Source organism: Erythrolamprus reginae, chromosome 8, assembly GCF_031021105.1.
Source record: "Erythrolamprus reginae isolate rEryReg1 chromosome 8, rEryReg1.hap1, whole genome shotgun sequence".
Lineage (NCBI taxonomy): Eukaryota > Metazoa > Chordata > Lepidosauria > Squamata > Dipsadidae > Erythrolamprus > Erythrolamprus reginae.
In genome coordinates this window covers 51,973,767-51,992,206 of record NC_091957.1, presented here as the reverse complement: position 1 = coordinate 51,992,206, position 18,440 = coordinate 51,973,767, and the positions used below count along the sequence as shown (strand labels likewise).

The 18,440-nt window shown below is 44.0% G+C and overlaps 1 protein-coding gene across 5 annotated transcripts in view; it reads right to left on the bottom strand.

Annotated features, from left to right (window-relative positions):
• Positions 1-736: 736 nt before the first annotated feature.
• THOC2 (THO complex subunit 2) overlaps positions 737-18,440 on the bottom strand; it is an 83,168-nt gene continuing 65,464 nt past the window's right edge. For 4 of the 5 annotated variants that reach the window (XM_070759883.1, XM_070759884.1, XM_070759885.1 and 1 more), the window contains 8 exons: positions 16,431-16,489; positions 13,829-13,864; positions 8,952-9,089; positions 6,035-6,104; positions 5,784-5,944; positions 4,657-4,733; positions 4,507-4,554; positions 737-1,678 (listed from right to left, as the gene is read on the bottom strand). In XM_070759883.1, coding sequence (XP_070615984.1) covers positions 4,527-4,554; positions 4,657-4,733; positions 5,784-5,944; positions 6,035-6,104; positions 8,952-9,089; positions 13,829-13,864; positions 16,431-16,489 — 569 coding nt within the window. In that variant the 3' untranslated portion in view covers positions 737-1,678; positions 4,507-4,526. Of the gene's footprint in view, positions 1,679-4,506; positions 4,555-4,656; positions 4,734-5,783; positions 5,945-6,034; positions 6,105-8,951; positions 9,090-13,828; positions 13,865-15,302; positions 16,490-18,440 lie in introns of those variants that run through there. The other variant, XR_011559768.1, reaches the window with a different exon arrangement.

Here is an 18,440-nt window from a genome sequence, read left to right as displayed (position 1 = left end):
AGAAGGGGAGGGGGGAAGAAATTGGTTCAATTTTATCTCTTCTTCTGATCGAAGTAATTGGGTTTATGGGCAGACCACAGGAATTATACAATTGTACAATTCCAGCTAATTTTGTGGATCTGCCGACATATCTATTAGGTCATGGCGCTGAACATCTTTTCACATGTCTCAAACAAGCGAACAAGAAAATATATCAGGAAAGCTACGAGGCCAGGAAATGCAACAACAACCTTTGGGGAAGTTTGTTATGACTTGGTAAAAGGCAACCTGCAAAAATGTTTTTTTTTTAAAAAAAAAATTTTAAAAAGAGAATCGAAATACGCCACCGCATTGAATTTGTATATTTGTATTGTATTTGTATTTATTAGATTTGTATGCCGCCCCTCTCCGAAGACTCAGGGCGGCTAACAACAATAAAAAAGACAATGTCAACAAATCTAATATTAAAAATAATCTTAAAAACCCCAATTTAAAGAACCAATCATACATACAAGCATACCATGTATAAATTCTATAAGCCTAGGGGGAAGGGAAAATTTCAATTCCCCCATGCCTGATGAAAGAGGTGGGTTTTAAGGAGCTTGCAACTCTGATATCTGGGGGAGCTGGTTCCAGAGGGTCGGGGCCGCCACAGAGAAGGCTCTTCTCCTGGGTCCCGCCAAACGACATTGTTTAGTCGAATTCCAGCCAGCCAGCCAGCGAAAGCACCAGAATAAGCAACGCACACAAGGAATTACGACCCATTGAGAAAACTATTTTTTATTTAGAAAAAAGATTACATTGGTAGAATTTCCGATAAAAAAATTGTTTTGTTTCTATGTTTGTTTTAAAAAGGTCATTGCGAAACTTTTTTTTCTTTTTTTTTTTTGCGGACTAAAAGTCCCACCGATACAAAGTTCCTGTAGCTGTAATATTGAAACCTAATTGGTCTGAATTCATGTTCAAAAGAAAGCAGCTTCTTTAAAAACATTATGACAAACGATAAGGAACATTCGTGCGGAACAACAGGGCATATGGGGTATCCCTGTTTCCTTTCTTCTCTCTCTCTCTCTTTCTTTTTTTAAACAAGTTCACTGTTGTGCACATAATATACAAATACTTTCCTTAGCATTGCTTGAAAACAGTACCCCAATTCCCCCCTCCCCGCCTTTAGTTATCAATATTAAAAACAATAAATAAAAACTGGATTTTTTCTTTAAATGAGGTAAAAATCCAAACGCTCAATAACTATTTTATTTGTTGTTGAGGGTTTTTTTCCCCTCCAAACACCTAAAATAACGCATTTCCAAAAGAAAAGTTTAAAAATAATAAAACGGCTAAACCAGGAAGTATTTTTGATAACCTAAAAGTAAGAACTCTGTACATATGAAGAAAAAAACACAACAACCCTCGTTTGCAACGATGGCAACTGTTGGCAGCACATTGTGCTAAAAAATATGGAACAGGTAAACACTTCCAGCCAGTACTGAAAATAAATGTTTTTAAAAAACGTAAGCGACGAGTTAAAATTACAGTAATGTACAACTCAACCATCAACATCTTCAGCAACGGGAGAGAAATTAAAGCAGAGAGGTGAATAATTTAAGGAGATGGAAACAGGTCCATTTCATTCGCAATCTTCTGTGCAATCAAAATCCATGTCTGGTCGCAGCTCACCATCTTCTTGTCCAAACTTCACCTAAGAGAGAGGAGAAGTTTTAAGAAAGGCGCAGAGGTTGAAATAAGCTTAAGTCATGAGAATGGTCCACCACTGATCCAATTCACTCAATAAAGTAGAGCTGATATGCAACTGAAGTGTAGGAGAAAAAGAGACAGAGACTGGGAGCAATGTTCCCTCTAATTTTTTTTCGGTGTGGGCGGAAAAGTGTAGTGTCTGAGCGACAGTCCCTTTGGGACTGGGCGGCATAGAAAAATAAATAAATAAATAAGAAAAAAATTCCCTTCTTTTTTTATTAAAAGAAATTAATAATAAAACAAAACCAAAATCTATTACTATTATTATCTTCTCTTTTTCCATCCCTGTCTCCTCCCCCCTTGTGTGTGTGTGTGTGTGTGTGTGTGTGAACTCTTGAACCATTTCCAATTAGAGGTGAGCTATTGGAAATGGTTCAAGAGTTCACACACACACACACACACACACACACAAACGGCTGGGTTTTTTTTTCTCTGTTATTATTTGGGTGCTTTTTACCATATGCTTTAAATCAATAGTCATTTCTCTCTCTTTCTCTCTCCCCCTCTTGCTTTCTCTCTCTCTTTCTTTCTCTCTTTCTTTCTTTCTCTTCTCTCTCTTGCTATCTCTCTCTCCCCCCTTTCATCTCTCTCTCGTTTTTTTTCTCTCTCTCTATTGCTTTCTTTCTCTTCTCTCTCTTGCTATCTCTCTCTCCCCCACTTTCTCTCTTTCTGTCAGCAGCAGCATTGGGCAGTAGCCGTGGGACACCGGCAGGGTGATCAGCTGTGAGGCGGAGCTCCCAAACGGAGACACCGACGGCGAGGGGGCTGCGAGAGCGTTTTCTCTGAGCGCTTCAGGAACGCCTGCCCTGCCTCTACTGCAGCCCCCTTGCTGGAAGTCTGGGACGAAAGCGCTCCCAGCGAAGGGGCTGCGAGAGGGGCAGGGCAGGCATTCCCGAAGCCCGCGGAGAAAGCACTCTCTCGCAGCCACCTGGCTGGGAGCACTTTCGTCCCGCGGCCGCCACCGTCGCGAGAGAAGTCGCGCCCCAAGGCAGGAGGCGGTGGAGGAGGAGGGGGCGGATCGGGTGGGCGGGGGGCAGGGCTGAGAAGCCAGGGGCGCGTTTGGCCGGAGGCACCGTGGAGAGGCCGTGGCGGCCGTGGCTCCCTTTCCTCCTACTGCCGCACCTCCCCACCCCCGCAGGCTGGCAGGGGGATGGGGAGTGCGCGCCCATGGAAAAGGGCACGCGTGGGGTATTTGGGGCGTGTGCGCGTGCGTGCACGCAGCTTACGGGGAACGGTGACTGGGAGCGGAGTCAAGAGAGGATTTAGCCTAGCATCATTACGTGTCCACAAATGCTCTAAGTTCAGCTCCTCCTTCCATATTCTCTTGACTCCTATCTAGCGCCAATTTAGTGATGGTTGTTAGTTGTTTCAATTCTGGTGTGTAGGCTTAACCCAAAGTCCTGATTCTTCACATCTGGCAGGGAGCGAATGTAGCCCACGATGGAGTTTATGTGAAGTACTCTGGAGATCAACTCTAGTTTCTTCCTCTGGATTCTCGTAGTTCATTCCCTACAGATAGTTGCCTTAACATCTGCTTCAACATTTTAAACCAAGGTGGTGCCGGCAGTCCTCCGCTTGTGACTGGTCAATTAGAGGCCATCTGAAGTTATAACAGGTGCCTCCGAAAGGACTTAAAATCTGGTTTTGAAGTACTAATGGCCAAGGTCATCCCCCTACCGTCACATGAATGTATTTGGGGGGGGGGGTGTTCCTTGGTTGTTTTCCTACAGATGTTTTTATTTTTATTTTATTTATTATTTGGATTTGTATGCCGCCCCTCTCCGTTCATCTCAAACTAGGTGACATCATCAATGCTTAGCGTTGAACATCATCAGACTAGCACTGTATGTATGTATGCATTCATGCATACAATTTATAAGTTGCCCAACTCCTTCAGGACTATGATGATGTTACCTACTTTGAGTAATGAAACATCTGCAAGAAAACAAGCTCAGAGAGCACCAAGGACCCCTCGTTTCAACCTTGAGTTACAAATATTCTCCTTTCATTTTATTTATTTATTTCATTTTATTAATTATATTATATTTGTATGCCGCCCCTCTCCAAGGACTCGGAGCGGCTTTATTGACGACTGCATTTATTGTAGTGGCCCACGGGCACAGAACCGATTTTACATATAATTTTTTTGCCAAAAACTGGCATTTAGTTTTGATTTCTGGCAGAAAAGCATAATAGCAAACAATGGGTTTACTAAAAGATCACCACAAAACAAGAGGGTTGTAAAAGCGGGTTGACGACTCATTTTACGTCTGCCTGTGACTCACAACGATAATGGTAAAGCTCCATTTTGGCATTCATTCATCTAGAGCAGGGGTAGGCAAAAATGGCTCTTCTATGACTTGTGGACTTCAACTCCCAGAATTCCTGAGCCAATACATGCTAGCTCAGGAATTCTGGGAGTTGAAGTCCGTGTGTCATAGAAAAGCCAGCTTTGCCTACCCCTGATCTAGAGGAATCTCCAAACTTTGGCCATTAGGATGACACAGGAGAGGATATAATTATGGGGATGGACTATTAAAAATATTGAACCCCCAAATTTCCCTTTTGATTTAAATACAAGGCCGCTATTTCATCATCTCAGGTCTCATTCATGCCCCTTCGCACAGAAAATCCCAACTTTATTGATGGAGAACATTCTTGTAGGCCAACTTACACAGAGCCATCAATCCCTTCAAAGCCATTCTCAACAGGAATGAGATACAACGACCTGCTTTCAATTGCAACGAGAAGTCCATAAATAATTATGCTCACCTTGGTCACAACGGTGCTCATTATCTGTGCTTGTCTGAAGATTTATGGGTGGATCTAATATTAAGAAAATCTTTTTTTTTTTTTTTTGGAAAAAGAAATGCTTAGAAAACAATTTCAACCAATCTGAGCGACAGTACAACGAAAGGATATTGTTTCTTTTCTTCTTTGTTGCCAGTACTATCCCGTTTTTCTTTCTTCTCTGGTTTTTCTTTGTCGTGCCTGGACTCCTGAACAAAAATGAGATAAAGGGGGGGGGGGGGAATTAAATGTGACTTAAAACACATCATATTTTAGAAGGTTTTATATGAATCAAGGCTATTCAACCTCACTGTGAGGTTTCCTTCCTTCCTTCCCTCCCTCCCTCCTTTCCATCCATCCATCTATATCATATATCTAAAATGTTTCCCTGAAAATAAGACTCTAGCTTATATTTCTTTGAAGCCTGAAATAAGCCTTATTGCCATGTGCTCAAAAGCCCAATTGTGCTTATTTTGAGGGAAACAGGTGTATATCTATCCATCCATCCATCTCTATCCATCCATCCATCCCTCTCTCTCTTTCTCTCTCAATCATATATCTATGTTTCCCCGAAAATAACACCCTGTCTTATATTTTTTTGAATCCTGAAATAAGTTCTTGGCCTTATTTTATTTATTTATTTATTGGATTTGTATGCCGCCCCTCTCTGCAGACTCGGGGCGGCTAACAACAGTAATAAAACAGTATATAACAATAATCCAATACTAAAAACAGTTAAAAACCCATTATATAAAAACCAATCATATATACAGACATACCATGCATAGAATTGTAAAGGCCTAGGGGGAAAGGGTATCTCAGTTCCCCCATGCCTGGCGGCAGAGATGGGTTTTAAGCCGCTTACGAAAGGCAAGGAGGGTGGGGGCAATTCTAATCTCTAGGGGGAGTTGGTTCCAGAGGGCTGGGGCCGCCACAGAGAAGGCTCTTCCTCTTGCCATGTACTCAAAAGCCTGATTGGGCTTACTATCAGGAGATGTCTCGTTTTGGGGGAAATAGGGTATAAACTAGTGAATTTGTTTTGCTGAAACAAAACACTACGCTCTCGCATTCCTCTTCACTCATTCGATAGTCCCAAAACCCAAACCAAGGGTGTTTTGGTTAACTAATTCTGCTCCAGAAGAGAAAAATAAGCTTTAGAAGGCACCACAAGTCCAATACTCAACCTAATGAAATGAAAGGAGATCTATCTGGTTAAAGTCAACCAGAAAAAAACCCAAACAAACATAAAACTGCTTTACCTTTTTGCTTCCAGAAGAGCTTTTGTCCACCTTTTCAACTTTGATGGAATCCCCTTTCTCCTTGCTTGAAGATTTTGACTTGTTCTTCTCTTTCTCCTTCTCATTTGAACGAGGGGGAGAGTCGGAAGGACTTTCACTCTTACTGTGCTTGGAGGAACCAGCTGGACAGAACAAACAAAACACTCTCAATGAGATTATCCACGGAGCCAACAAGGCATGGTCAAGGAGAGGAGAGGCAGGAGAAGACGTACTTGTTCCATTTTCCTCTTTCCGACGCTTGGTTGAATCTTGGGGAACCTCGCGGTCGTTGTTCGAATGTTCCTGGATGGGTACAAGGTTGGTTTATGTTTGGGAACACAAGTTTGTAAATACACTGCTCAAAAAATAAATAAAGGGAACACTCAAATAACACAGCGTAGATCTGAGTGAATGAAATGTTCTCATTGAATACTTTGTTCTGTACAAAGTTGAATGTACACAACAGCTTATGAAATGGATTGTCAATCAGTGTTGCTTCCTAAGTGGACAGTTTGATTTCACAGAAGTTTGATTTACTTGGAGTTATATGGTGTTGTTTAAGCGTTCCCTCTATTTCTTGGAGCAGTATATTAGCCTTAAAACAAGCGGAGCTGTTAAAAGTTCTGGCTTTCTCCCCCCTCCCAACAGTTATTTTTAATGCTAAGCTTCTAGACCGAGGTGTCAAACATAGGCCCGTGGGCCAGATCTGATCCATAGGGTGCTTAGATCTGGTCCGTAGGGCCTGTTGTGGCCCATCCATGTCCTGCCAACCAGGGCCTGTGGCACCTCCAGAGGTGCCCATGAGTGACTATGGGGAAGAGGAAGGGCGTCTTCTTGATGCCAGAGTACGCGGAAGTGTCAGAAGGCAGGAGCGGCCAAGCAGGAGGTCTCTATGTGAATAGATCTCTACAACACTTGGCCACGCCTGTTGGGTATTTAAGGGTTAGTCTTCTGACGAGCGAGTGCGGACGTCAGCTTTCTAATGTGAATGATGGCTCAATCGGATCCGGATGTTGGACTACTTTGTTTATTATGATGTATTACCAATTGAGAAAAAGGAAATTCTCATCTCCGGGTTTCCTGCCAACTCTAAAGTGAGTTGGTGAAAATGAGAGCTGTGTGTGATCAAAAGATATCTGTTCTCGGACTGTAACTACCTGGCACAGAAAAGACATTCCTTGCCTGGGCGCTGCATTTTAAAACCTCTGCTTTATGAAATATTAGAATTACATGTTTAAATCTTGTAAAATCCGTGTTTGTGTGGACCTATCTCGTTGCTGGGACAGAACAGGGTCACCCCGGAAACAGCCAAGGAAAGGCCCGTGGTGCTTCTCCCAATGAAATCGGAGCTCCGTTTTTGCTAGTAGAGGGCTGTAGGAGGCTATCATGGCTGAAAACAGGGTCTTGTGGGGGGGCACATGTGCCTCCCGAGCTGTGTTTTCTCTGGCAGAGGGTGGCAGGAGGTCATTGCATCCCCCAGCCCCGCCTGGGTCACCATGGGTGCTCCCGACATGAGTGACGTCAAGCTGGCCACGCCCACCATGGCCACAGACACACCTCACCCCGGCCCCCTCGAGGTCAAACAAACCCTGATGCGGCCCTCAATGAAATCAAATTTGATGGAATCAACTCCCCCCAGAGATTAGAACTGCCCCCACCCTCCTTGTCTTTCGTAAATTGCTCAAGACCCACCTATACCGCCAGGCATGGGGGAATTGAAACATTTTCCCCAGGCTTATATAGTTTTATGTATGGTATAGAAATATAGAAACATAGAAGTCTGACGGCAGAAAAAGACCTCATGGTCCATCTAGTCTGCCCTTATACTATTTTCTGTATTTTATCTTAGGATGGATATATGTTTATCCCAGACATGTTTAAATTCAGTTACTGTGGATTTATCTACCATGTCTGCTGGAAGTTTGTTCCAAGGATCTACTACTCTTTTAGTAAAATAATATTTTCTCATGTTGCTTTTGATCTTATGCTTGTGTTGTATGGTTTTATATAATGGGTTTTTAGATATCTCTTTTTTAAATATTAGATTTGTTTACTGTATACTGTTTATTATTGTTGTGAGCCGCCCCGAGTCTTTGGAGAGGGGCAGCATACAAATCTAATAAATAATAATAATAATAATAATAATAATAATAATAATAATAATAATAATAATAATTATTATTATTATTGATGCACCTGTTCTGGACAGTTCTGTAGTATTCCTTGTGTAGGTCAAAGGCCACATGGTTGGGCAAGCCCAGATGTGACACAAAGCCACACATGAATGCTCAGTTCATATTATGCTGTTAACATAATGTTGCAAACACGGAATTCTGGGTAGGCCTGGGGAAATTCTAGCTTATAGCAAACTGTAACAAGAGTGTGTTTGCTGGCACCTCAAAGCACATTCTTTGCCTACTGCCAAAAGCTCCCTAGAGTTTGCCCCTGCATTTGCAACATTATGAATGCTGTACTGTTCATGGGCGGAGCTTTGACATCACGAAGACGTCCTTCCTGGAGGCCATGTTTCGGCTGACCAGGAAGGACGTCTTAGTGACGTCAAAGCTCCGCCCGTGGAATTCGCTATTGGGATTCCCCACCTCTGTTTCAGCCTCCAGATCGGCCAAAAACGCCGCTGCTGATCGCAAAAACAGCGCTCCGCCGGCCGCCGCCTGGCTGTAACCTTCTGAAACAGCCGGGCACTTCTCGGCGGCCTCCGGAACCCGAACCCGAACTTTTGCCGAACTTCCGGGTTCGGCGTTCAGGAGAACGCCGAGAAGCCCCCTGGCTGTTTCAGAAGGTGACAGCTGGCGGCGGCGCTTCTCGGCGGCCTCCCGAACCTGAAAAGTTCGGGTTCGGGAGAACGCCAAGAAGCCCCCCGGCTGTTTTAAAAGGTGACAGCCGGGCGCCGCCGCCCAGCGGAGCGCCATTTTGCGATCTGCGGTGGATTCATAAGCCGGAAAAAGTTCGTAACAAGAGGCAAAAAATTTCCGAACCCCGGGTTCGTATCTCGAGATGTTCGTATCACGAGGCACCACTGTATATGAATTCCTTCTCCGTTCTACACAGTTCCTCCAAGAAATTTTTTTTAATTTAAAGGCTGGAGAGTATATTAGTAATCAGCATCATGAGTGTACAGAAATCACCAACCCTTTTTCGTTCTTTCCTTTCTTTTTCATCTTTCTTTTCTCTCTCTCGGGATCTTTCCCTTGATTTGTCCAAATCTTTCTTGTCTACTTCTCTCTCCTTACTTTTGGACAATGCCGGAGCGGAGTGGTTAACGTAGTGCTGTCAAGTCAAAGCAAGATCAAAAATTACTACATCGCTTCCAAAGGCAATTCGCTCCATCTTGCACCAAAACGCTGGTCTGTTTCTTTCTCTCTCTCTCTCTCTCGGGGGTAGATTGTCCCTGGAAATATAGGGAAGGATAACAAGACGCAACCGAGAAACTCCTAATTTTTTTTTTTAACCATGACAATAAAATCCCCTCTGAAAAGAGCACTGAGGTTGCATTGAAGGCACTTTAAATTTCCTAAGTAATAAGAGAAAGACACGGAGGAAAAGAGGCAGTCAAATGTTCCAACTATTGGCAGTGAGTTGTTTAAACAGGCAGCATGCTTTGGTTCGCTCGTGTCCTGCACAAATAATCATGGACTCTGAGGACGCAGAGGCTGCAGAGGCATGGCACAGGTTTCCTGTGCTCCTGCCACCTGAGATGGACAGTGAAATAGATGAGGGGTCAAGGGCAGAACAACCAGGGCCTTCTGAACTTCCTGGGATGAGTGAATCAGGGGAAGAGGAGCCTCTTCTTTATGCCAGGGTTCAAAGGGCATTTAGAAGACACGAATGGTTGGCTAAGAAGAGAGTCACTCCGGAGCAGTGCTGGGGGCTATTGGGTCACCCCCTCCGAGTATTTAAGAGCAGAGAACAACGGGATTATTTTGGCTTCTAATTTTGTGATCATTGTCTTGCGCTTGAAAGAACATTTTTGGCTTGAAGAAGAACTCTAAACTTTAAGATTATTCCTGTGCAGCTCAGCCTTTGGTTAATTCCAGCTGGGTAATTATTATTTGTGTTATCTCTTTTTCTGGAATTCTTGCCAGCTGATAGAACCCTCCCTGCTAATTTTTGGCAGAAGACTTTTAGATACTTTTACTTTATTCAAAAAAGACAGTTTTGTCCTTCTGGCTTGTTTTGTTTTTTTAAAATTGAGTGGGAAGGCAATGTAACTTTAGATACAGAGGTGGGTTTCAGATAATTTAACAGGAATCAAAAATGTGAGCACGTGCCTTGTGTACAAAAACTCCCCACCCCATGGCAATTCGCTCGCATGCTACATTCGCGCACACCTGTGGTGGCAAATAAACAGCGATATAGGATGGAATTGCACCTGGGCAGATGGGCAGGCACACCTGCAGGACGCCACTACCAATTTGCGTGAACTGGTCTGAACCAGCTAAATCCCACCTCTGCTTAGATAAATCCGTCAATGAAAACAAGTACTTGAGTTTCTTCCTAATGAAATCATCCATCCTGCATTTGGCCATAATTACACAAACAGCTGCTGAGATTTGAAGGGCCAACAATTCCTCTCGATCACCGAAGGTAGATTCTGAGAGGACAGATTCTGGAAGGTCACACAACACCACGTGCTTGGAAGCAACTGGAAGCGGCTGACCCATTGGGGCCTATTGTTTTGACGTTGTAGGAGAGGTGAGGGTTAGGAATGGAAACATGAAGCTAAGCACTCCATTCCTTCCTTTGTAATATCCTAAACATGGAAAAAAAATGGGTCCCATGTCACACTGCAAGAAGTCAGACACATGGAATCATTATGCTCCTGGGTCTTGCTGGCTGGAAAATTCTGGGAATTGAAGTTCACATTGTTGTGGGCCGCCACAACAGATCTCAGGATCTCTCCTGAGAAGAGACCAATGTGGTGAGGCGCCAGTGGCCTGTGGATCTGCCACCCGAGTTGGACAATGAGGAGGCTGGTGAGGACTCAGTGCCAGAGGCAGAGGTTCAACCAAGGACCTTCGGAACCTCCAGCACCTCACGTCAGTGATGAGGAAGAAGAGGAAGGGAGCTGCCAAAAGGCAGGAATGGTTCCTCAAGAGGTCTCCTCGGGAGTAAGGCTTGAGGCAACCTCCCCTATCCTACTTAAAGGATGACAACGACAGCAAAAACTCTACAGGAAGTGATGTTTGTTCATTCAAGTGCCTTTGTGTTTTGAAAACATCTGCTCCGCTTATCTGTTTTGGCTTTCTTCCTGCGGACTACTTCTAGGCATTTTGCCAACCCTTGTAAGCTAATTGCTTAGACTTAATTTACAATTTTATGGACATCATCTAGCTGTTAATGGCATTTAATTAACAGCTGGTTTTTCAAGAAAAGGCTGCTTTAAATTGTGTTTGTGCGTGTCAACTACTAAGCAAGTTTATTAATAGCCATTAATTGAGTGAACATAGGTTTGAACAAACTGTGTGCATGCTATGTTCTTTCTGGTCCGTAGCTGGGGCAGAGCACACATATCTTAAAATGCCTATGGTGGAGAAACACTGCAGTAGACTGTGCCTTCTATTAGCCCATTCCACCTACATGCCGTGGGATGCTGCCACTAAGGACAAAAAGGCCGTTGTAGGTGGCAGATGTTCTTCTTGGGTATGTCTAGTCTAAATAAAAGAAGGACTAGGGGTGGCACGTTAGCAGTGTTCCAATATTTGAGAGCGGCCAGGAAGAAGAAGGAGTGAAGCTATTCTCCAAAGTACCTAAAGTAAAGGTCAAGAAACAATGGATGGAAACTGTTGTGGTTAGCTCTGGCCCAGCTCCTGCCCCAAGGACTGTGGATATGGGGGAGACATCCACATGCTGCAGGCCTGTTTTGCTCCCGGTGGAATCTGCTGATGAAGGCTCCTCTGACCAAGAAGACATGAGTGACACGGAGGAGGAGAGTGTGGCAGACAGCTCAGAAGGAGATCAATTATCTAGCTCCTCCTTGGATTCAGAACAAGAGTTAATGATACAGCCACGCATGCGGAGAGCGATGCATAGGCAGCAACAACTGAGAGATTATTATCAAAGAAAATGAGGCCACCTGTGGTTGGGTGGAGCTGTGGTAATTAGTGAGGCTGCTATAAATAGCAGCCTGTGGGTTTGGCCATTGTGGAGGATTATCTGATCGTTGTGTTTCGTGCCTGCTTTGCTGACTTGGACCTTTTGTGTGCTGATTTTTCCCCGCTTTGAAACTAAACCAGAGCAAAGTGTGTTTCACTTTGTGAAAAAGAAGGACTGTGAATTGCCTCCAAGCTGCAAGCTAAGTATCCCAGAACTGATAAGGGACTTGTACAAATTACTAGTTTGTTTGGAGACGAGTGCTCTTTGCTATACCAAAAGAGGGCTTGGTTTAAGTGAATTTTCATTATAAAGAACATTGTTTTGAATTTTCAAACGTGTGTGTGTCTGAAATTGTATCTGGGCATTTTTGGGAAGAGTCTACCAGAGAGCCCGACAGAACAGAAACTAACCAAGGAGCTGCTTTATCCTAATACTAAACAGGACACTGCTATATTTCAGACTACACTTTGTACAGAGGCTGTTAAAATTGACGTGGCTTTCTAGAAGTATAGTCATGCTATTTAAAAGCATTGGGCCTCTTCGGATCCAGCATTTATTTTAAAAAGCATCTTCCTTTTCTGAAGTTGTCGAGAACAATAATAAAGCAGCCTTTTAAAAGATAAGTCTAATAACTGGAACATTCTACAGACATTTAGTTATCGACTTACCAGTTTTCAGCAATTAATTAGCACAAGAAAATAAATTCTGCCTCTGCCTCCCAGCAATTTGCTTCCTTGTAGCTTTAGTTTCACTTTCAGTTTATCCCTTGGCAAATCAGCTGAAGGTCGGGGAAGCTGATAATGAGTTGCTGGGCTTAACGGGCTCTGTTCTGTTTGCTGCAAGGAGGCGAATTGCTGGGAGGCAGAGGCCAAAGGGTGGGGGTGGCTGGGTGAGGCTACATTACCACTTTATAGATTGACTAAATGGTGGCAAAATGAGATACAAGTAGAAGTACAAGAGATGGAAAATATAGTAGAAAATATAAGGAAAATTAAAAATACAAGAATCAGGGAAATGAGAAGGAAAATACTACATAAGTGGTATTTTACTCCCGCTCAACTCGCACACTTTCAGCAGAATGTCAGGGGGAATTGTTGGCATGGGTGTCAAGACAAAGGAGTGTTTATGCATATGTTCTGGGAATGCCCGATAGTGCAGGAATTTTGGCAAAACGTGAAAGAGGATATCAATAGAATGCTAAATATACAATGGACAATCACTAAGGAAATGGCAGTACTAGTAAAAAGCAATGCGATGGGAGAATTTAGAGAAATAAAAAAAGCAGCAATCGAAAGCGCTCAGGCAGTAATAGTCTTTGGTTGGAAGGATGCGACAAAATGGACAATGCAAAACTGGTATAGGTACATGGTGGACCATATTCAATTTAAAATTATGGATAAAAGGATAAATTCGGAAAATGAAACTGAGTTGGGGCAACTGATGGGACGGTGGGACAAGGTAAGACGATATATGACGAGCAGAATCCGAGACCAAGCTACAAGAAATAAACTGGAATCACTCTATAATATGTAAACAGATATATTGCTCTTGGGTCAAGTGGACTATACAAGAACACCCCCGAATTGGTGGTGGGGAATGTGTGTGTGTCTGGGTGGGGAGCACATTTCACTATGCACTGTTTTATGTTGTGTGTAATATAAATTTGTTAAAAATTAATAAAAAAAAAAAGATGCACCCAGGTTTTCACCCTCTTTTGGGGGGATAAAAAGGCTGTCTCATACTCTGAAAAATACAGTGCCTGGTACAAAACTGCCTGGCACAAACCGTATGCCACTCACAACCTGGCCCAGCCACGCTTTGCCAAAGCTTTGAAGGACTTTGACATTGCTGCAGGAGCAATTGTTAAAACCCGGAAGGCGAAGTGGGAAGGAGAAGGAAAGAAAGTCTCAAACCTTAACTGTGGAATCCTTGAGTTCGCTGAGGTTGTCCTGTAGGAAATGAACGGAGACGACACGTGAGCTCAGAGGGTTCTCAGACACCACTGGAGCCTGGGACAATCGGGGCAGAACCTCAAAACAACAAACAAACAAACAAAAAAAAACAGCTTCCCCCTCTGGGAATTAAAAACAGCATTAATACTTTCTTAAGACAATTGTATGCACACACCTAGGCTAATTACACATTAATCAAATCAGCTCCCGAGCATTATGTGCGTTTTATGGTGTTTTTTTTTTTTTTAAATGTGACATTTCCCTCCCCTCCCCATCTATTGTCTACCAAAACTATCTAGGTTCTAGCCCAACCAACATCATTTTCGTTTAACAACCCTACAATTCCTTGCGGGGCAGTGTCTGTGCAACTGAATAGAAGAAGATTGACGGCAGAAAAAGACCTCATGGTCCATCTAGTCTGCCTTTATACTATTTCCTGTATTTTATCTTCCTGTATTTTATCTTAGGATGGATCTATGTTTATCCCAGGCATGTTTAAATTCAGTTCCTGGGGATTTACCAACCACATCTGCTGGAGGTTTGTTCCAAGGATCTACTACTCTTTCAGTCAAATAATATTTTCTCCCGTTGCTTCTGATCTTTCCCCCAACTAACTTCAGATTGTGTCCCCTTGTTCTTGTGTTCACTTTCCTATTAAAAACACTTCCCTCCTGAACCTTATTTAACCCTTTGACATATTTAAATGTTACGATCATGTCCCCCCTTTTCCTTCTGTCTTCCAGACTATACAGATTGAGTTCATGAAGTCTTTTCTGATACGTTTTATGCTTAAGACCTTCCACCATTTTTGTAGCCCGTCTTTGGACCCGTTCAATTTGATCCATATCATTTTGTAGGTGAGGTCTCCAGAACTGAACGCAATGGAGCTAGTTGAGTGTTTAATGGCCGGATTCTCTTCCTGTCGCCAATACAGAGTTTTGCCCAGCAGATATATTCTCAGTGTGCCCAGAGAGACAAATATCTGCCTCTACTTAGGATAGAACTCTCAGCCTCCTGATTGTGAGACCAGAGCCCCACCTCTAGGCCACCGCACCACTCCTATCTAACGATTGGGAAGAAATTGCAATTTGGGGTTCATTAAGGTGGTCTTATTCCCCTGCACGGTTCTTACTCTCTTGAAAGCAAACGTTAAAAACTCTGACATCAGCTGGTTATCATTACAACTATCTCCCCAAAATACAAGGTGCCCCAGTCCAGAATCAAGGCTTGATCTAGGCTTGCAAAGGCCCTGTTCTATCCTATTCTCCGTTACAAGCCAACTTCTAAAAAGAGCCTTTTTAAATAATAAAAATTAAAAATCCAAGCTAAATAAATAAGTAAAATAATAATAAAAACATTTCTTTAAACATCGGCAAGTCAAGAGCGACATCCCCACGCGGCCCTGTGCGCGGACGAAGTGATCGGTTAAACTTACAGTTGCAATGCTTCAACGTACTGCAAACTCAAAGAATCCATGAGGATGGGTGGTTTATTTTGGAAAATTAAAAAGGAAATAAACAACGGAGCGAGGAATTTGCTACCCTGAGTCTTCAAGATGGTTGCAGCCCAGGAAAGGGTTGTGGGTTTTTTTGTGTTTTAAAGAGGTTTGTGCTGTGCTCGGTTGCCGGGGAATTTATTTTATTTCTCCAGCTTCTTGAATGGAAGGTTGGGCTGCCACATCTGGTTTAACGCAGAGCGCACGGCTCTCAACAGGGTGGTACCTCAGTGGAAAACCCACAAACCTCACAAGGAGGTCCGAATAGACACAACTACAGGAGAACTGGTCATCAAGGCGACTTATTATTATTATTATTATTACTATTTTTTTTTTTTAAAACCAGCACTTTTCAAAGGTTTCTCTTGGCTCAGCTGGAAGACGTTCACAGGTAGCCCGACGAAGGTATAAGCAAGACGCCTCTGGTCTTCCTGATGGCGAATTCTTCAACGTTTACGATTCTTCCCGATCAAGGCAGGAAAAACAAGAACGAAAAACGACACGACACGCTCCGCTCGGCGTGCTGCGAGAGATTCGTTTGCTTGTAGCTACCACTGCATTCCAAAAAAATCTATCTATCTATATGTATATATACATAGGTGTATATACATATATATATAAATCTGGCTGTTTAAAAATGACGAGGCACTTCTGGCTTGGTTTTTGCACTTTAGAAAAAAAAAACCAACAATGAAAAAATAATAATCTTGATATTTCCATACTCTATTTACAAGGCTTTGAGAGCTAGGTCCTTGAAGCTTTCGTTTCTTCCTTTTTCGTGTTTTTTTTTCCTCTAATAATAATAATAAAAAGAGGTTTCAATTTTATTGGCAAAGAGGAAAAAAAATAGTCCACCGATCCATCGAAAGGAATGCATTTTGGTTTTTTAAATGCACCGGGGAGATATATATACACACACATATATATATATATATATATTTAAAAATATATATAACCTCCAAAGGCTTCAAACGTGGCACCAGACTTGAAGGAAGGAAGTCGAGACAGGCATTCCGTGTTAGATGACAGCCTAGAAAATGGGCGAGACCTTCCTCAGGCCATACTAACCTTTACACTTGAGGAATGTGACGGAGAAGAATGGGTATCTATTTTGCGACGCTTTTGCTCTGGAAGGCAAGGAGAGAAGCAGTCCGTGAGAGTAGGGTCTCCGTGTCGGAGAGTCTACAAAAGGCGGCAGGACAAATTTCTTTGCCGCATCAACGGCGGGCTTAAAAGTTGTTGATCGGCTCACTAGCCGAGGCCGCCCTCCGAAAAGAAAAGGGGGTAAAGCTCATCACCTCGAGGCTCGACTACTGTAATGCTCTCTACATGGGGCTACGTTTGAAGAGTGTTCGGAAACTTCAGATCGTGCAGAATGCAACTGCGAGAGCAATCATGGGATTCCCCAGGTATGCCCATGTCACACCGACACTCCGCAGTCTGCACTGGTTGCCGATCAGTTTCCGGTCACAATTCAAAGTGTTGGTTATGACCTATAAAGCCCTTCATGGCACCGGACCAGATTATCTCAGGGACCGCCTTCTGCTGCACGAATCCCAGCGACCAGTTAGGTCCCAAAGAGTGGGTCTTCTCCGTGTCCCGTCAACTAAACAATGTCGCTTGGCGGGACCCAGGGGAAGAGCCTTCTCTGTGGCGGCCCCGACCCTCTGGAACCAACTCCCCCCAGAGATTAGAATTGCTCCCACCCTCCTTGCCTTTCGTAAGCTTCTTAAAACCCACCTCTGCCGCCAGGCATGGGGGAACTGAGATACTCTTTCCCCCTAGGCCTTTATAATTTTATGCATGGTATGTCTGTAATGTATGTTTGGTTTTATAATAAGGATTTTTTAAATTGTTTTAATATTGGATTGTTATATGCTGTTTACTACTGTTGTTAGCTGCCCCGAGTCTACGGAGAGGGGCGGCATACAAATCCAATCCAATCCAATCCAATCGAATCAAAATGGGATTGAAGATCGAGATGGATTGACAGCCAGTTTGCTCTAGTAATTAAAGAAGCAGGCTAGATACCAGGAGACGGTGAGTTCTAGTCCTGCCTTAGGCGTGAAAGCTGGCTGGGTGACTTTGGGCAGATCACCAGGAGTCGGTGAGTTTTAGCCCTGCCTTAGGCGTGAAAGCCGGCTGGGTGACTTTGGGCTGATCACCAGGAGTCGGTGAGTTCTAGTCCTGCCTTAGGCAAGAAAGCTGGCTGGGTGACTTTGGGCCGATCACCAGGAGTCGGTGAGTTCTAGTCCTGCCTTAGGCGTGAAAGCTGGCTGGGTGACTTTGGGCCGATCACCAGGAGTCGGTGAGTTCTAGTCCTGCCTTAGGTAAGAAAGCTGGCTGGGTGACTTTGGACCGATCACCAGGAGTCGGTGAGTTCTAGTCCTGCCTTAGGCGTGAAAGCTGGCTGGGTGACTTTGGGCAGATCACCAGGAGTCGGTGAGTTTTAGCCCTGCCTTAGGCGTGAAAGCCGGCTGGGTGACTTTGGGCTGATCACCAGGAGTCGGTGAGTTCTAGTCCTGCCTTAGGCAAGAAAGCTGGCTGGGTGACTTTGGGCCGATCACCAGGAGTCGGTGAGTTCTAGTCCTGCCTTAGGCGTGAAAGCTGGCTGGGTGACTTTGGGCCGATCACCAGGAGTCAGTGAGTTCAAGTCCTGCCTTAGGCGTGAAAGCTGGCTGGGTGACTTTGGGCCGATCACCAGGAGTTGGTGAGTTCTAGTCCTGCCTTAGGTAAGAAAGCTGGCTGGGTGACTTTGGGCCGATCACCAGGAGACAGTGATTCTAGTCCTGCCTTAGGCGTGAAAGCTGGCTGGGTGACTTTGGGCCGATCACCAGGAGTCGGTGAGTTCTAGTCCTGCCTTAGGTAAGAAAGCTGGCTGGGTGACTTTGGACCGATCACCAGGAGTCGGTGAGTTCTAGTCCTGCCTTAGGCGTAAAAGCCGGCTGGGTGACTTTGGGCCGATCACCAGGAGACAGTGAGTTCTAGTCCTGCCTTAGGCGTGAAAGTCAGCTTGGTGACTTTTCGGCCACTCACTAGGAGATGGTGAGTTCTAGTTCCGTTTTTAGGCATGAAAAC